The 19,163-nt window shown below is 43.9% G+C and overlaps 1 protein-coding gene across 3 annotated transcripts in view; it reads left to right on the forward strand.

Annotated features, from left to right (window-relative positions):
- The window catches only part of MDN1 (midasin AAA ATPase 1), a 138,603-nt gene that overhangs the window by 61,732 nt on the left and 57,708 nt on the right, over nucleotides 1-19,163 (forward strand). For 2 of the 3 annotated variants that reach the window (XM_065911703.1, XM_065911705.1), the window contains 17 exons: nucleotides 541-771; nucleotides 1,388-1,585; nucleotides 3,040-3,248; nucleotides 3,907-4,029; nucleotides 5,831-6,028; nucleotides 6,897-7,004; nucleotides 7,372-7,560; nucleotides 9,726-9,815; nucleotides 9,997-10,260; nucleotides 10,381-10,642; nucleotides 13,799-13,958; nucleotides 14,803-14,919; nucleotides 15,729-15,937; nucleotides 16,907-17,055; nucleotides 17,379-17,590; nucleotides 17,950-18,170; nucleotides 18,985-19,098. In XM_065911703.1, coding sequence (XP_065767775.1) covers nucleotides 541-771; nucleotides 1,388-1,585; nucleotides 3,040-3,248; nucleotides 3,907-4,029; nucleotides 5,831-6,028; nucleotides 6,897-7,004; nucleotides 7,372-7,560; nucleotides 9,726-9,815; nucleotides 9,997-10,260; nucleotides 10,381-10,642; nucleotides 13,799-13,958; nucleotides 14,803-14,919; nucleotides 15,729-15,937; nucleotides 16,907-17,055; nucleotides 17,379-17,590; nucleotides 17,950-18,170; nucleotides 18,985-19,098 — 3,054 coding nt within the window. The remainder of the gene's footprint in view (nucleotides 1-540; nucleotides 772-1,387; nucleotides 1,586-3,039; nucleotides 3,249-3,906; nucleotides 4,030-5,830; nucleotides 6,029-6,896; nucleotides 7,005-7,371; nucleotides 7,561-9,725; nucleotides 9,816-9,996; nucleotides 10,261-10,380; nucleotides 10,643-13,798; nucleotides 13,959-14,802; nucleotides 14,920-15,728; nucleotides 15,938-16,906; nucleotides 17,056-17,378; nucleotides 17,591-17,949; nucleotides 18,171-18,984; nucleotides 19,099-19,163) is intronic. The other variant, XM_065911704.1, reaches the window with a different exon arrangement.

Genomic DNA, 19,163 nt, shown 5'->3' on the forward strand with positions numbered 1-19,163 from the left:
ATAAGGAGAATAGAGTAGTATTTTAAAAGCTAGCATATACTTATAATCTAGGTTTAATGATTCTTAGAATATTCAGTGAGTACCAAAACATCTTTTTTTCCTCTCTCTCTCTCTTAATTGAGCCTTGATTGCCTTGATATATCCATATTCTTGGCATCAAACAGACTAAATTTAGGACCTAGATCTGGTCTGAGCCTTAATACAAGCCCTAACTAATCCAAGTAGTGTCTGGATCACATTTTTCTCTTTTTTAAAGAATGTGAAAGGATATCTGCTTCTTTGAGACTGTGGTTTATGAGTACTTTATTTCTTGGAGCAGTTTTCAGGGCACCTTCTTAAAGACTTTAATTCTCAAGTTTTCTTTCTGGTTTTGTTTGTTTGGGGGTAAGGGGAGAATGCTGTTCATTGAACCCTATGGAAATGTGATTAAAGCTGTGGACCTCGTTTTCTTAGAAAAAGACTGTCTGTGGGCCCCAGGTTGCAAATCCCCGTTCTGGAGTCTTCCTAAATAGCAAACCTCTATGCTTCCTTGTGTCTTAGGGGCTGACATAGCTGAGGTGATGCTGGATTTCATTGACTGGCTGACCCACCAGGAGTTTGGTCGAAGATGTGTGGTCAGTATCAGAGATATCCTGTCCTGGGTCAACTTCATGAACACGATGGGGGAGGAAGCTGCTTTGAAAAGACAGGAGACCATCTCCACAGTGATGTCTTTTGTCCATGCCGCGTGCCTGGTGTACATAGATGGAATCGGCTCAGGTATATTGGCTGGTGAGAACAAGGGGTTAGGGTAGAGGGGACCATGAGATGGAGCAGGCCCAGAGCTCTGAGCCAGGGGCTGTGTACAGACTTATGTTAACATTTCCGAGACGCACAGTGATTCTCATTTTACTCTTTTTGAGAGGCGATTGTTATGAAAGAGTGGGGAAAACTTTTCACTCTTTACAGACCAGGAGTTTAGTAAGCACGAAATAGTGATTCTGATAGAAGACTGCTGGTAATGCTCTTGAAGAATTTAACATGGTATTTCTTAACACAGTCATGTAGAGTTAATCAGCTGGAATCCTGTAGCTTAAAGTTTACTGCAATTTATTAAATATAATATTTAAGTTTTTTTTCAGCCATGGAACTTAGAAATACAAGCCCACGTGACTAAACGTAGTACCACACTGGTGGTGGTTTTCTGCAGGCTGATTTATCGTGGCATTACTGGAGTGCTTGCTGAATAAGCCGCTGTTGAACTGATAATCTGGCGGCTGGGGGAGCGGGGAGTCGCCCTTCTTACGGCTGCTTACAGCGGCTGTGGCAGCTCTCCTAGGGCTCCTGCTGCGCGGTTGGAAAACGTGGCACCCGGATGTCATCTGATGGATGATCCTCTTTCTTCTAGGGGCAACTTCCTCTGGGTTTGGTACAGCTCTCTTGGCTCGCAGAGAATGTCTGAAATTCCTAATCCAGAGACTTTCCAAGATAGGCCGACTTACAGAAAGTCAGAAAAACGAATTGAAGATTTACGACAGACTCCAAGTCAAAGAATTCACTGCGATGGATAACCTTTGGGGAATTCACCCATTTTTTATACCAAGGGGTAAGAATGATCTTAAATAAATGATTCTCTTGTGGTTCTAGATAGTTGACCTTTATTGTGACTTTCACTTTTAGTGTATCATACTCATGATTACTTTGGAACTAGAAAACTGAGTTAGAATCTGACTTGGTGTAATTATCATTGTGTAAGTGGTTAAAATATATATAACTGGCATGCCGAAATAGGAGATAATATAGTCTTTGATATATGAATAAATTGTCCCATAAAATACACTTATTCTTGTGTTAGTGCTCAAAATAAGACCTTTCCTAAAGTGGTGATTCAGCCCGTAATGTTTCAGCCAGAGAACCTTATCTCCTTTTACGGAAACAGTTTTGTGTACCCTTGAGGGCAGGCGTCATGTCACTCATCTTCCTGTCCCTGGCATCTGTCATGTAGCCTAATAGTCACAGACATTCAGAAAATGAGAGATGGATGAGTAAATGAGTGGTTAAGTGGGAAATGCAAGTGGATTTAAGTTTTAATCCTTGCTCTTATTAGGTTGCCTCTGTCAAATATTTAAATGAAGTAGTTATATTAGATATCTTTCTGGGGTACTCATGACTTTTCGGATTATTGCTTCTCTAGAAGAGTCATTTATTTCTTGTTCCTCCTTCCTTTCTGTGTTAATAATTGTTGGGCTCCAGGAATACACAGAGTCGCGGGGGTTCCGTGACGGACTAAACCAGCCCAGCCTCCTGGCTGAACGGAACATCGCCCCTCTCCCTCTTCCTCGTCAGTGGTGCTGTCTTCATCTCTGCTGTGGCCGCTGTGCTGTGACCGTTAGATCCCCCCCGAGCCTTCACGGTGGGACTCAGCGCTCTCTTGCAGGAGCTGAGTGCCTGTGGCCTGGGTGCCAGGTCTTGGGTAGTCTTAGCTTCTGCTTTCATAGCTGAGAAGATAAATGCTTTTCTAGCTCCACTCCAAACTGACGTCCCAGTCTGAAACTTCTTCCAGAAGACATAGCGTATAAATATTAAGCCCTATGAGACTGGCATTAGTCCTGCACTTCAGCTCCAAGCTGCATCCTGAGTTATGGTGGCTTAAAACCTTGAATGAAATTGTTTATTTGGAACCATCTGGCCTGTTTGCCTAGCTTCTGCTTGAGTTTTAGGAAAATACAAGTACAGGGTAGATTGTACAAGCACACGGAGGAGTGATTCCACGTATAGGTTGTGGAAGGAAATATGCAAAGATGCATGCTTGCAGTTCCGACCTGTGTATGCACAGAAGTGTGGTCCTCACAGATGAAAAGAGTATGCTGCTGGTTGATGTTGGAAAGCACTTTATGAACCCGGAAGCAAGGGAATATACTGAAATAAGGTTAAGCATTTCACCACATATGGTCCTTCATTGACTGACAGTCTCCTTGCTGGATTTTTCTAATCTCCAGTTGATACGTATGTATGATTTGGTGTGATGTCCAGCTTATAAGTGACTTTTCTCCTCTTCAGGCCCTGTCTTGCATAGGAACAGTATCGCCGACTATGTGCTCAGTGCGGGCACCACAGCCATGAATGCCCAGAGGCTCTTAAGAGCTACAAAACTGAACAAACCCATCCTATTAGAGGGCTCCCCCGGTGTGGGCAAGACGAGCTTGGTGGGGGCCTTAGCCAGGGCTTCAGGCAACACGCTTGTCCGAATCAACTTGTCAGAGCAGACGGTAAGCTTCATCCTGCTACAGCTGACGGGGATAAGTGTAGGGAGTAACGTCTTTATCCGTTATAGTGTTTCCTAGTCAGAAACAATTATGATGTCATCAGAGCCCCAAATGTTTCATGGTGATGAAGATTGCAGCAGCATGATCTACAAACCTGATTCTCCCTCCGTGCTCATTATTAGACGACACCTGTAATGTTGGTCTCTCTAGATGCTTTACTCTCTTTTGAGGTAGAATCACCCGCTTTGGTGTTTATTGTAATATAACCTGTTTGTCCTTTCTAAAGAAGTTAATTACAGATAAAATGACCTTTAAACAATCTTATGAAGCTAGGAGACAGAGATGACAAATTAGAATCTTCTGGGATGGGGTCTGGGAGCAGGGCCTGGGCATTGTTTTGGTGTTTTTTAAGCTCACCAGTTTGTTTTCAAGAACGGTGAAAGTTGAAAACTGTTACCCAGGACTCTAGCTGATAGATCCTTAGAGTACGGTGATGAGAACATGCTCCTAGGCTCCTGGTTGTGAAATTGATTAGTTCTCTTTGGGGTATAAGAATAAGAAGTGGCATGAGGCCTAGGTATCATTTTAGATTTGGGGTCTTGGGATCTAGTTCATTTTTTATATAATATTGGCTTTCCCTCGCTTCTTTTTCTTCTCATAGGACATCACAGACCTGTTTGGAGCTGATCTGCCTGTTGAGGGTGGCAAGGGAGGAGAGTTTGCCTGGCGTGACGGCCCCTTGCTGGCAGCCCTGAAGGCAGGCCATTGGGTTGTGTTGGATGAGGTGAGAGGACAGCCCATCAGGCCACCAGATAGGTTGAGACATGTGAGGAGAGGGGCAGAGTTTGCGTAACTTGAGGCCATTTTGCACCAGATCATGTTGTTGGCTAGGTAAAGACAAATTCTCCAGTGAAAAGACTCCTCTGTGGTTTCTTTTACGAGTGAGGAAAGTCAGTGTCAGAAAGCACACAGAAGCCCCTCTGCATCTCCCCTACAAACTCTGCTACTTTTGTGAACTAGCCTTCAGTAAGACAGTGCCTCTTCACCAGTTTTATTCTCTAGTCTTTGGTAGGCTTGCTGAGCCTCTATTTATTGTCAGAGATAACACAATTTACAAATAGTGCCGACCAATTCACTTCAGCCGAAAGGTGGGGGAAGGTTATAGTAGGAAGAACCACAGAGATCTGGTGAGAATGCAGTCAGTGTAATACGTGCAGGTCGGGGGTAGATGAGTGGCCAGAAAACAGAGCACATCATGACACATGGTAAGTGCTGGGTCTCTAACTGATAGGCAGCTAGAGAGATAATGGAGATGTGATGCACACAATAAAAATTTAAGATTGTGGCCCAAAGAACTGAGTGAGTTTGGTGTGTTCAGGAAAGGGCGAGCAAGTATGGTGCAGGTTAAATGATAGTAAGTGATGAAAGTGCCGCGGATCACCTCTGACACCGGCCCCAACAGGTCCCCTAGATTCCAACCCCGTTGAGTCTGCAGTGACAGGACTGCCATGGGCTTCCTTTTCCGCTGAGCTGCTTCCTGCTCGTCTTGAGAAGAGATTAAAGAGAGGGACAGATTTTGTTCGTCTCCCCACCATTCCCCCTACCCCCCCACCACCCCTGCCAATTTTTTGGTGAAAGATATGTGATAGGATAATCATTAACTGGGGGAAAAAAAAAAAGAATGCCTAGTTTCAAAGCTTGAGACTGCTGGCCAGAATCATGTTTTGTGGAAATGCATGTAGGGCTGCCAGGCCGCCTGGCCTTGACGCCGTTACCTAAGAGCAGCTTTTCGAACTTGACCCGTGAGGGGTGTGTAGCAGAGCAAGTGCTCTGAGTGCTGTGTCAGTGTGGCTCTTGGAGTTCTGATGTCATCTGGTTTGGGACCGTTTGCATTTTATTGATTCACATTTCACAGTTGAGGTTTTCCATGTTGTCTGAAAACCACCAGTACTTCACATCCCTGAGCGCTAGCTCAGCGTCTAAAGATGCTGAGTTTAGCTCCTTTTAGCTCTTCTCATTTCTGGGACACACACAGATCCTCATACTTGTTATTGACAAAACTGTTGGCATCATTAGATCCACATTATGTGCTTTATATCATGACTTTGAAAACCATTTGGAGATTTTATTCAGATTTACTTGATCGAGAAAGGATGTTTACTTATTTAAGTATGTAAAGAGCTAGCTTACTTCTTTTAAAAAAAATCCCAGATATTTAAGCATCAGCTATCTTTATACTGATCAGCTGTAATTTATAAAGCAGGCCAATATAGGAGCAGGTAACAGATTCAGCCTAGTTTTTGAGGCTAATTTAACTGCTTTTAAAGAATTTAGTCTGACTATTCAGGTTACTTAAAAATTATTGCTATTTTATACACCCCAGATTTCTCTTAGCATATAGATGAAATATTAATAGTAGACTGAATACATGTCATTTCAGCTTAACAAACACAGTGTTACAATGTTGTTTGAACTCTGTCCCCTCCCTGTTGAAGATAAGACTTCTTTTCATGTGTGTTATTCCTGTGTTTTTTGTTATAGCTGAATAGCATATAAAATAAGTATGCACTTTTTTCTCCAAATAGCTGAACCTGGCTTCTCAGTCAGTCTTGGAAGGACTGAATGCTTGTTTTGACCACCGAGGGGAAATCTATGTTCCTGAGTTAGGAATGAGCTTTCAAGTGCAGCATGAGAAGACCAAGATTTTTGGCTGCCAGAACCCTTTCAGACAAGGAGGCGGGAGGAAGGGCTTGCCCAGGTCTTTCCTGAATAGGTTCACTCAGGTAAGAGGTACTGTTGCCCCAAATCCAAAGGTGGGCCCAGGGGTGATAGTAGCCGTGACTCGGAGGATGAGCCAGGCTCGGTATAGTAGTCCACTTCTCAGTTTCATGTCTGGGTGTGATGGCTGTTAATGTGGCTGATTCCTGTCACTTTTCTCTCCGAACCCTTTATCTTAAGTTTAAGAGGACCTGGTATGTTATCAGTTGGAGGAAAGTAAGATCACCGCCATCTTGAGGATTCTATTACTGTGCTCAAGGATTAAGGCCAATCTTTTTAAGTGTCTGTTAGAACATTAAAAAACTATTTTATAATGAAAATAGTGCATTAATCTCAGAAAAGTACAAAAACTACCATGAAGAATAAAAAATCCAGTATTCCCCATACCAGAGTCAAACCCCATGAATAGTTGTATCTTTTTTTATTGCCGCAGCAGTGTGTGTGTGTACACACACACTTATTTCTTTTAACATCTTTTTTCAAAGTAGTGGCTTGGAAGTGCCTCTAGATGTTAGCTTTCTTTAATGTTCCTTTCTTGGTAATTAAGACTTTACTAAGTATCTTTTAAGAAGTTTGTATGAAAATTTTCAAAACTGTTGAGAAGTTGATCAAACTTAAAAATAAATACTTGTATACTTACCATCCAGATATTTGAGAGAATTTTACATTAATAGGAGATTAAAATTACAAATATTTTTAAAATACTAATTGCAGGTATCTTTCTCTAAACCATTAGAATGAAGGTAACAAGAAACCTTCTGCTCTGTATTTGAAAGATTTTATATGATTACATAGCCTGAGAATAAGTCATGGCAGTCGTGTTTGGTAGAGAGAAATGATGGCGTTTTTTTCGTGTGATCTTTGGGTTTCTAGGTCTTTGTGGATCCGCTTACAGTGATAGACATGGAGTTCATTGCCAGTGCTCTGTTTCCAGCCATTGACAAAAATATTGTTAAAAAAATGGTTGCTTTCAACAACCAAGTAAGTACTTATGCACATTAATTGTTCTTTACTTTTCTGACTGACTTGAATCATCGTTTTCTCATTATGGAATACTATCTCATTACCAGTCTGTGCAACTGAGATAAATCATATAGGACTCTGAAAGTTTCTAGTGGAAGGCAAGCTACTGATTTGAGAGTTACAGTAATTCAGGCCTGTTGCATGTGTCGTTTTTATAATGCTTACAGGGTATTCCCGGCATTGAGAAGTCTGAGTTGGGAGGAGACGTCTGAATCCAGCCTGTTAATCTGTTTCGGATTGTGTGTGCACTGGTACTCTGCTGATAGTACTTAACGCAGCCCCGAGCAGTGGGATGTGTTTCCCAGTAAGCGTGTTGTCTTTTCAGATTGATCATGAAGTGACCGTTGAGAAGAAATGGGGGCAAGTAGGAGGACCCTGGGAATTCAACCTCCGGGACCTTTTCCGCTGGTGTCAGTTGATGCTAGTTGACCAGTCCCCCGGGTGTTACGATCCTGGTCAGCATGTGTTTTTGGTCTATGGTGAGAGAATGAGAACCAAGGAAGATAAAGAAAAGGTGAGTTTCATGCTTGCTCTTTGTATTTCTTTGATTTCTCCCTGAGGGAGAGAAAGGCTGTGCTTCATCAACCAGACTCAGTAATGCTGCTTGGAAATCTAGAAATTAAGGGCAGAAACAAAAACTTAATCTGTCTCAGAGTCTCATAGTGTAGTGTACTCTAGAGGACACAGTTTGCTTACCTATTTACATTGCCAGGATCGCTTACCTTCTTAAACAGTATCACCCTGCAATAATAAAGACTTGGTCTTCATCACCTTGGTTCCAGGCACAAAGATGAGAAAGAGGAGGAGAGAGGTGATAACAAGTAGAAGAGGAGGGTTTTCTACCTTTAAATAAATGTCAAATTGCAAGATACTTAATCAAGAAAGTATAAATAGATAAAAGGGAGGATATTCCGTATCTAAATGAAAGTGAAAAATAACCCTTCTTAAGTAGAAAATAACACCAGAATTCCTCGCTTAGTAAACTGTAATCATGGATGCATTTTGCTTTGTGGTGTTTAAAATGCAGTTTACGGAAAATGTCACACCAGCTGCAGTTGGGGGGCGCTGTCATGACCTCTCACGGGCAAGGATCCAAGGCTTGGTCATGGAGTCTCCGTGTTTTGCGTGGCAGAGCCAGCTCTCCAGCCCAGGCCTTTCCACTTTGCTTGCTGTTTCTTCTACTGTATCACAGTTGCTTACAAACAAAGTAGTTTACAAATTCATGTGAGTTAGAAACAAATGTGAAGATGTGGCTGTCAGACCCTTTGATTGTGCTGCTGAGAGCACAGATCCTTGTTTATGTGGTATCCAGAATCCAGCCCAGCATCGATTACTCCTGTGTTACATGCGAGTGGCTTTGAGTCTTTATACTAGGACAGAATATGCAGTTCATTTTTTTTTTAATTAATAAAACTTTATATAATTCACCTATCATCAGTTGGTATTTTCATTTCTTTGTCAGCTTAGTCCAGTATGTTGACTGTGGCCTGACTGGCCAGTGTTGGGTGATTGATGTTGGTCAGGTGCTGAGTTACTGTCGAGCGTGGGAGGGTTCCACCACTCCTTCAGTTCGGTTTTAGTTGGCCAGACGTTTCCTGAGAGGAAAAGAAAAGTTGAGAAAAATAATGGTAGAAGGAGAAAGGTTGCAAAAGTAATTTGTAGTTTTAACTCCGGTATAGCATCCGAGAGAGGAGGTGGTATGATTTAGAGTGGAATGTAAGGTCAAAAATCACCCAGACCCAGGAGGGAGCGTTTTCTTCTGTGCTGCTTTTGGGCTCTTAGCGTTTGACACTCATCATGTCTGTGTCCTTGTTGTTTTAATTTTCACCCCAGGTTACATTGATTAGTACATTGCTGCTTCGTTTGAGTGCACTACTTGTCTAAGTATTTTGGGTGGCAGAATCTTTGCTGCTGCCGTGGGCTAAGTTAGTGATTTTTATATATCCTCATCTTTCCCCCACCCCGGCTCCTCTTAGATTTTTGAAAGAAATGCAAGAAAGAATACTATTAGCAAAAAGTTTTTAACAGTATTACTGCTAAGGAAGGGACAAATAAATGTCAATACAGAAATAATGCTTTCCTGCATAAATATTTAGAAGGATAACAGTGCTTTTCTAGTCAGACAGGCTTAGATTTAAATTCAGGTACCATCCATGAGCAAATCACATAACTTGTGTGAATATCATAGCCATAGCCATATCCATAAAATGGAAATAGAAATATTTTGTGAGGGTATTTGGATCAGAAATAATCTATTAAAGCACCTAATATAATGTTTGGCACATGGCAGGTATCAGGAAATGATGGTCATTGTTCTTCATAAAGTTCATGCTTCTCTCTTCTACCTTCTTTAGATGGTATCTTGAACGATGAAAGCAAATTAATTTTTTATCTTGAGATCTGCCGTAGTTTCCATGGCTCTGTTTTAATTTATGGTATATTCTCTCTGGAATCTCATAATTTGAGATTATTGCTCTTTTCTTGAGCTTCCATTTGTTTTCCTTCTGAAGAATTAAATAAATGCAATCCCTTTTTAATAGGAAAATTCAAAAGTGTAATAAGTCATAATATGGTGATTTTCATATTGCTGTTCATATTTACTAGTGTTCATTCTAGAAGGTTTGGCCGAGAGTTTGATGTAATGATTTGCATTTTGTTTTTTTCATCCTCTTCCTCTAGGTCATCGCTGTGTTCAAGGACGTGTTTGATTCAAACTCCAGCCCGTACACGGGAACCAGGCTGTTGCACGTCACGCCCTGTGACGTCCAGGTGAGGCAAGGAGGCGGGTGCTCTTCCCCAGCCCCCCCCGGCCCCGGCCCCCTCCCCGGGCATCCCCAGCCCTCCCTGGCCCCGGCCCCCTCCTCGGACACACCTGTGACATCCTTGGGGGCCGGTACCCCGGCCCCCTCCCCAGGCACACCTGTGACACCGCGCGGGCCGTCTCTTCCAGCTCGGCTACTCAGTCCTTTCCCGCGGCAGCTACGTCCCTCCACCGCCCTGCCGGCCCCTGTCGCTCCTGCACCAGTCTTTGCAGTCACTGGAGTCGGTCATGAAGTGTGTACAGATGAGCTGGATGGTCATCCTCGTGGGGCCAGCCTCAGTGGGCAAGACCAGCTTGGTTCAGCTCCTGGCACAACTGACTGGTCACACTTTGAAGATCATGGCCGTGAACAGCGCGATGGACACCACGGAGCTCCTGGGCGGGTTTGAGCAGGTAACTGATCCGCCCCGTGTTTTCAGGCAGGGCAGTGAGCGGTGCGGTCTTCTGTGTGGGGGTTGCTGCCGTAGCAGTGGCCGTTGGCCCTGCTGGGTTCACGGGCTCTGGAAATTGCAGGTTGATCTTACCCGGCCGTGGAGGCAGCTCCTTGAGAAGGTGGAGGGCGCAGTCAGGGCCCTGGTAAGAGACAGCCTCCTTGTCAGCGCCGACGATGCAGAAGTAGTGCTGCGAGCCTGGAGTCATTTCCTTCTGACGTATAAGCCCAAGTGTCTTGGGGAAGGTGGTAAAGGTGTCACGATGGAGATTGTCAACAAGCTGGAAGCGGTGTTACTGCTTATGCAGAGACTCAACAACAAAATCAACTCCTACTCCAAGGCAGGTATGTCTCTGGCTGTGTTTGTCAGTCACTTGGCATTACCATAGAATGTCCACCCACAGGTATTACGTTTGTACATGCAGTGCCCGTGACTTTTAAAATGAATTTGATGATTAGATTATTAACAGTCAAGGTTTGGAAATAGAAAGTTTCCTAGAAAGTAAAGTGAAGCTGATGTAAACTATTCAGAATTGGTGATCCTAAGCAAAGGAAAAAAATGGATTACTGAGTTTGACTTATTTTGTGAGTAATCAGCTGTAGTGACTTGCATGTAAATCTGGCTTTGTTTTTTGTTAGCCTGTTTTTTAAACTTACTCAATTTTTTGAGAAATTATTAATATTTTTAAAATGAAGAATAGAAGTCTAAATTAATAGCTTGGATGTGTTTATTCATTTTGTATAGAAGGTGGAAGAAGTTCCTCAGCTGATCTGGAAGCATTCAGCTCTCATCTTGTAGTGCAGCTTTTTGGCTGATGGGGAGGAGTGATTGAGTTGAAGCCTGTCACTAAGATTGCCATCATTTATTTCCAAAACCTGCTCGTTATTCCTAAGGAATCCTTAGTTATTCCCTAGGAATAGTGGATTCCCTAGGGATGAAGAAATGACCCCCCTCTTCTAGCTGTGTCAACATTGTATCCATGATGTGGGTCAAATCCTTTACTTTCTTAGTTAGGACAGTGGTTTCATTACTGATTTGATCTGTCATGTTCCCTTCAGCCTCACCATTTGAATTTGAAATTCTTTACTCATTCATTCAAATTAATCATTAGATATGTTTAAGAAATCATATATCACTGTTTTGTAGCTTCCCTGGTAGCCCAGTCAGTAAGAGTCTGCCTGCAGTGCAGGAGGCCAGGGTTCAGTCTCTAGATTGGGGCAGGAAGTGGCAGCCACGCCGGTATTCCCGCCTGCAAAGTCTCATGCACAGAGGAGCCTGACAGGACACAGTCTACAGGTCGCAAGGGTCGGATACGACTGAGTGACTAAACCCACCCCCATGTGACTTTTATGTTTTTTAACTGTTAGGAATTGTAAACTCACCATTGAATTCCTATCAAGTGTTGGACACTACATAAAATATATTTACTTTTAACCCTCACAACACCACATTAGAAGGACAGGCAACTCCTTGTTAGACATGGGGAAATGAATGCTCAGAGTGGTTAGCCTGCCCACTGTCTTCTTGTTATGATGCGTTGGAACTCGGTTTTGGTTCCAAGCCTCTCTGACTTCAAAACCTGAAATCTGGTGTGTATATGTTTCTTTCGTAAGTCAGTTAAAATTTAAATATCTAGGGTAAGTTCTCACAGCCCATTCTCAATACTGCTTTTTATTTAGGATTTATTTTCATAGTAATTTCTTAGGGATATCAATAGAGTCTAAAAGGCTGGCTGTAAAACTTGTTTGTTTTTTATTGAAAATAGCTTCTTTTTTTAACTATTTATATTTTAATATTTCTGTGATAAACGTGTATGACTTTTAAAATATATTCTAGGTGTTTTATATTTTACCTTAAAATCTTTATATATATTGAATATTTTATAATGGCTCTATTAACATCAGAATGCAGCACTTGGTGACTTTAAAAAGCCAGAAAATATGTCTAGTCATGTCTGTTAGATTCTGGACACTTAGTCAAGTTGCTGAGTGCTGTCTTTTGGTGTTCTCAGGGTTTCTTTGAGCGGCGGGTAAGGCTGTTCAGTTGCTTTTGGATCATTTTTATCTTTTCAGGCTTGCTATTAGGCTGTTTAAGATCAGGGCCAGAGTATCCTTTACATGCTAAGTCCCTGTCGACTCTTTGTGTTAAGAAGAGTCAACTTAGCTAGGTCGTGTCCGACTCTGCGACCCTGTGGACTGCAGCCCACCAGGCTCCTCTGTCCATGGGATTCTCCAGGCAAGGATACTGGAGTGGGTCGCCATTTCCTTCCCCAGGGGATCTTCCCCACCCAGGGATCGAACCTGCATCTCTTACATGCAGGCGTGTTCTTTATCACTAGCGCCACCTAGGAAGTCCCTAAACTCCTAGCCTGTGTGGTGCTAAATCAGATTGACCCCCTTCTTGAGGCCTGGCCCAGTGTAATCTCTTCTGAAGGCCCTGTGTGTTCCATGGGGTCTCTTCGCTCTGGTTGGTGGGGGCTGGAGCGTTATTCAGCCCTGTGTGAGCTCAGGGAGTCGTTCAGTTCACCGCTCCCCAGCAATATTCTTTCCTTGGAATTTTTACACGTGGAATTTCAGCCTTCCCTTGCACATGGACATTATTATTGAGCCAAAGGCCCAGGGACCTCTTTCTGGGTTTATGGAGCCCTTTCTTTGAATAACTTCTGCTTTTTGAGCATGCTGCCTCTCATTCAGGCTGCCTCCATCTCCCTGAATCTCAGTTTGTGTCCTCACGTCAGTAAGTCTCAGGATCTGCTTGAGTCTCCTCTTCCTGCTTTGCAATCTAGAAATGCCTTTCAGGCTGAAAGCCCGTCAGTCCCAGGGCCTCCTTCCCTTTGGGGTCCCAGCTCCGTGCTGTCGGTTTTCCGTGTCTGAAAGCAGTTGTGATTCATATAGTTTACCCGGTTTCTTAAGACTGTGAGCTTAAGTCTAAACCTTGTTAATCCTTCATGGCTAGAAGCAGAAATATATTATCTTGTCATACGAAAAAGGATTAGAATCAATTTCTAATAAGGAAGACCAGTTGAAAAATTTCCAGGAAAGGGCTATATAAACTGTAGGGTTTATAAATAAATAAATACCAGTTGTTACTATATATGATGTGGTCATTATAAAGGAAGCCTGGTGTGATAACATGAATTACATTGTGCAAACTTATAGCACTTTCATATGGTATAAATGCAATAATAAGCAGGAGGCTTTATCCTTCTGCCATTTGAGAAATTAAGACAGGTAAATATTATTTACCTTCTCCATCACCTTTGAGTCAACTCTTATCTAGCCATTCATTCAGAAAGCCCTTAAGAAGTATTTTCTGTCCCCAAACCTAATTTTCTTACTTGTTCAAACAAAAACAAAAATTCTTTTGTTCACCTTTTTATGAAACTTTAAAGAACTGAGCCATACATTTCCAGCCTTCTTTTAATAAGCTCTTAGTTTTTTATTTTGTTTGTTTTTGATTGCCCCAGTATGAAATTAAGTTCTGTGACTGTGACATTTCAGAGTTTGCCAAACTCGTGGAGGAGTTCCGAAGCTTTGGGGTGAAGCTTATGCAGTCAGCCAGTGGCCGCAGCCATGGCACGTTCGAATGGGTTGACAGCATGTTGGTTCAGGCCCTGAAGTCTGGAGATTGGCTTTTGATGGACAACGTTAACTTCTGCAAGTAAGGACCTTCTGTTCAATCATGAGTGGGTCTGACTGAAGCTTGGGATATGCTTGTCAAAGTAGAACCCCAGGTGGAGGCTCTACGTTTTTAATCCACTGTTTCCTTAACTGGTAGCACATCCTCTGCTCCATTCTGCAGACTTCCCCTTGTGGTGGACATGGTAGTTGCTCATTAGCTGCAAGATTTTCGTTCTAGCAGATACTTTTAAGCTGAACTGAAGGCTAACAAAATTGGATTATTTTTTTCCAACCAAAACTTGCTTTGAGTTACATGTTTTCATTTAACCTCAGAAAGCTTCCTCTTTAGGGTCATTCTGAAGTACAGATGTTTATACTGGAGGATCTAATAAGCAGAGCAGACATTTAGTAACTGCATTCCGAGTGCACCACTTGATTCTAAAGTCAGGAGAAGGACGAGCGTGAATCTACTGTGTGTGCCTACGCAGTGAGCGCAGTACGGGTCAGATCCGGGCTTCTCTACGTTCTGAGCATTTTCAGAATGTCCTCAATTAAAATCCAGTTACGTTTATGACTCGCTAGGCTGTGTGCCTTCAGGGAGTGAAAAGGGGTATTGATCAATTGCTGCTGCTGCTCAGTCGCTTCAGTCGTGTCCGACTCTGTGCGACCCCATAGAGGGCAGCCCACCAGGCTCCCCCGTCCCTGGGATTCTCCAGGCACGAACACTGGAGTCGGTTGCCATTTCCTTCTCCGGTATTGATCAGCTAAGAGATCTTCATTCTGTCCGGGGGTGGGGGTGGGTCAGGAGGAGCAGGAGGCCCGAGCAAGGGCAGCGGTCAGCCTGGCACCCGCGCCTGTCCACCGTTTGCGTTCTCTCTCTGCAGCCCATCGGTGCTGGATCGTCTGAATGCTCTGTTGGAACCTGGAGGTGTCCTCACTGTCAGCGAGAGAGGAATGATCGACGGATCCACTCCCACCGTAACACCACATCCCAATTTCAGGTATTCCTGCCTCAAAGTCTCAACCTGGATATCAGAGGTGGCCATTCATTAGGGCCTCCTTACAAATTGTGTTTGTACGCTCAGTCAGCAGAAAGATGAGGTCCCTGCCTAGGGTTGGTGGTGAAGGGTGGAAGCAGGGAGACCCATTAAAAGCCTTTTGCAGTAGTTCATGCAAAAAACAATGGCTTACACTCAGGCAGTCAGATCAGTGGGACTTGCTGACGGGCTTGTGGGTTAAGAAAAGGAGGAAGCAGTGAGAGCACTTAAGGCTGTGGCTTGAGTACTGAGGTGAGTGGAGAGCTGTTCATTGAGCAAGGGGGAGACTGGCCACGGAGCAGGTTTGGCGCGAGGAGGGTCAGCAGGAACCCGCCGTTGAGTGCTGGGGTGAGGGTGAGCCGCCAGGCGGCTCGATGCAGAAGCTGGTGGACGCCGGCTACTATGCAGCTAAGTGTTTCTGGAGAACACACTCCTCTTTTTTGTTTCTCTGTAGATGTGTTAGAATGATGAATTAGCACTGGCTGATTTGGGGAATATCTGAGAGTAAGAATTTTACAGCCCTCAGTACTCAAGGTGGACACACAATCCTTAGTTCCTTAGAAAGCGAAACTGCCTTGCTTTTTATGGATGCGCCCGGAGCTAGAGGATAGAAGGCAGACGCAGACAGCATCTGTGAGCTGGGCCGTCGGCGTCCAGCTCCTGAGGACGAGCCACACGTGCTTTGCCCTAGCCAGGTGCTGCAGAGCCACACTGTTGGTTGCACTGAGATTTTGACGTCTTTTTCCCCCTCTTTGAATTGCTTGTTCTACTAGACTTTTTCTCTCAATGGATCCTGTTCATGGAGAAATATCCCGAGCTATGAGGAATCGTGGACTTGAAATCTACATTTCAGGAGACGGGGACGGGAGCGTCCCAGATGCCCTAGATCTGAAAGTCCTGCTGCACAGCCTCGGGTTGGTGGGGGACAGCGTGTGTGACACCCTTTTGGCTTTGCACACAGAGACCCGAAGCGCTGTTGTAGGTAAGGTGCTTGACTTCCAGGCCTCTGCAGGGTTTTATTCCTCTGGAAATTCATGCCATTCCACTTGACTGCTCGTCTGGGAGTTCTTGCATTTAGTATACATAGAGATGGAAATGACCTAGAAAGCCTGTTACTAATATAGATGTACTGGCTACTCTCCTCCTGCCCCTGCCCACCAAGAGATTGGTTCAGCTGGTCTGAGTGAGCCACAGGAGTCAGCATGTCAGGAAGCTTCCCAGGGAATTCTGAGGCATGCGGTCAGAGGCCCACACTCGGAAGAATATTCCTTTTGGCACTGAGATTGGTGAAGGTTGTCCTGAAAATCCTTCACAGTCATCATTGAATCTCTTGAAGGTTGAATAAAGAGGGAACTTGGAATTGTTAAAACAGACAGGTATTACTTCTTCTAAATGTCCAAAGGTACAAGAAAGGGCAGTAATAATAACAATGAAAAATAATGAAATGTTATTTGTTGAGTAAACCACTCTGTGTTAGGTGCAGTGGTGGCTGCTTATTTAATCCTCACATTAGTTCTGCAAGGTACATTTCCATCTTACAGATGAGAGAGGCTGAGTGACTCGGGAAAGCCACGCAGTTGACAGTGACAGCTGAGTTGGGTTTCAGAGCCCGCGGGGCTTTCTGCTGCCACGCTCATTTGTCCCCTTCAGGGTATCAGCTTGAGGCCGAGGGTGCATGTGGCCAGGCTCTGTCACGTCTAAGTCATCTGGTCACTTCCCCACAAGGTGCTGCTCCCGGAGGGGGAGCTGGGGAGGCAGGCTTGCCGGGAACGAATGTGAGTGGATGTTCTCGCAGGTCCACTGAGTGCCGTTGAGCCCCCCGGAGTCCACTCGGAAGGCTTTCTGAGATAGGGCCCGGGTGGAAGCGTGACGTGAAGATGAGATGTGTCCGTCTTCTCTGGAGATTCTGCAGAATCTGTTGCTCACGATGGCACTGTCGTCTTCTTTACAGCCTCTCCAGCATCCTCAGTGTCGAACCTCCTTCAGACAGCCGCACTCATCGTGCAGTATCTGCAGCGAGGCCTGAGCCTAGGCAGCGCGTTTTCTAAAGCGTGCTGGGAAGCGTATGTCCGCTCCCAGGCTTCCCCGGCAAACCAGCAGGTACTGTGAGGTGTCTGACACAGCCGTCTGCAGGAGGTGGGAGGGTGCTCTGCCGGCAGCAACTTGAAGGGCCTTAGAGAGCTCGCCTGCAGTTATGCTGGAGCAGAGATCTGGTATCCAGGCACTTTTTTGGAAAATAGCATAAATGTGATTAAATATGCCTTGAAACTTGCCTCTCAGCAGAAAAAGTGAAATTTTGTCATGTTGGGTATTGAGGAGTGTGTCCTGACTGTTGACCTAGAAGCCTGCTGTTACTCCACTAGTCTTCCATAAGAGCCCTTTGTCTTGGGGACCGTACACCGTGTGTTTCTGTCTCCCACCAGCTTGCGCAGGCTCTCCTAGAGAAACATGTTTCTTCGCTGCAAGCACAGGAAGCCTGGGGCAGCTCCCTTCTCGCCTTGGGGCTGTGGCCAGATTCTCTGCCCTCAGTGCTCTTCACTACAGAAGACTCTCACCTCTCTAAAGTCCGAGGCGACGGGCAGATCTTGGCGTATTGTCTCAACAGACTGAGCATGAAAACAAGCAACTGGGCAAGGTTAGCGGAGCCTTGAGCTTGTGTGTCTCTGTCTCAACTTTTCCTCCCTCCCTTCCTTCCTGCTTTCCTCCTTCCCTCTCTTTCTCTCTCTCTTTTTTTAGATGGTCGTGGTCACTACCGAATATGTTTGACCAGAATGTTACGTGATCACTTTCCACATAGTTTCATTGTTGTGATATTGCTCCCTATTTATTATTTATTATAGGTACATGTTTTGATTTTCCCTCTTTGGAGGGAACTTATATATTCCCTGTTAACTCTTTGATGGATTAATTATAAAGTTATTTGTCTTGGTTCTTTGAAATATGAAATGAAGATTTAACCCTAATACTAACTTTGTCTATTGTAATAAATTTCAGAATTCAGCCTCTTACTTTGCCAGACTTAGAGAAAATTATGCAGTCCTCCCACCCGGAGAACTTAAAGTTCACTTCAGTTGAAGTGGATACTTATTGGATTGATGAACCAGATACTCTGGCTGTGGCTGTTAAATTGCTCATAGAAAGAGCAACCAATCAAGACTGGATGCTCAGAGTTAAATGGCTTTATCATTTAGCCAAGAATATGCCACAGGGGCTTGGTGAGTAAAGAAGCTTGATTTGTCTAATGAGGGAATTTATGTATGCATACCCTGCTTTCATAACTCAGCAGTTGCTTTTCTCTTCAACTACACAGTTAAAATTACATCTGGGGACGCTCCTAGCAGGATGTTTATGACTTAGCATTATTGTTTATTTAACTGTTAAAACATTAAGGTACACGTCTACCCTAGTTGTTCCCCAAGAGAAACTTTTCCCCATGTAAACCTCAGCATTTCAGGATCTGTCCAATCTTCTATCAAATCCAGAAGGAAAATGTACTGTGTTATGTTACTTTTAACTTTCTGAACATCCTGGGTTTTTTTTTCCCCTGTACTTACTCTGTTGCACATGCATTCCTTCTGGAAAAGGGTTGCTTTTGGTAAATTTACTTCCCATAAAAGTACGTAAGATTCTAATCTTACTTTCGTTCCAGTGGTCTAAATGATCATTCTTAATTTCTTTGTACATTTTTCATTCCAAGTAGCTTTAAAGGTTTTAACGTACCAGAATTTGAGGGTATAACTTGTTGACTAACGTAATTGAGTTTATATGAGTGTTTCTACCCTAGGAGAATTTATAGATAAGCCAGTATATGTGTATATTATTGGGTGGAACATGTGATGTCTAAATATGTGTAGAAGGAAATTGGATACGTATTCTCATCTGCTTTGTCCTGTGTGATGGCTGCTAGACACAGGTAGCTCCTGAAACATGACCTGCGACGTGGCCACTGTGGCAGCTGCGGAACAGAAAGCTCGAGGGGACGGCACTGCTTTAGGTGATAGCTAACATCTGCTGCTCCTTCCTCCACAGAGTCCATACAGATTCATTTGGAAGCCAGTGCTGCAGCTCTCAGGAATTTTTACTCAAATTCTCTCTCGTCCGGGGTCAGTGATGTCATCAAAATATTACAACCAAATGCAACAGGTACTGCACCTGCCTTGATTTCTAGCTCTCAGCACTCTTGTCCATTGAGTTCATGGAGAAAAGAT

Source organism: Muntiacus reevesi, chromosome 19 (assembly GCF_963930625.1).
Source record: "Muntiacus reevesi chromosome 19, mMunRee1.1, whole genome shotgun sequence".
NCBI classification, from domain to species: Eukaryota; Metazoa; Chordata; class Mammalia; order Artiodactyla; family Cervidae; genus Muntiacus; species Muntiacus reevesi.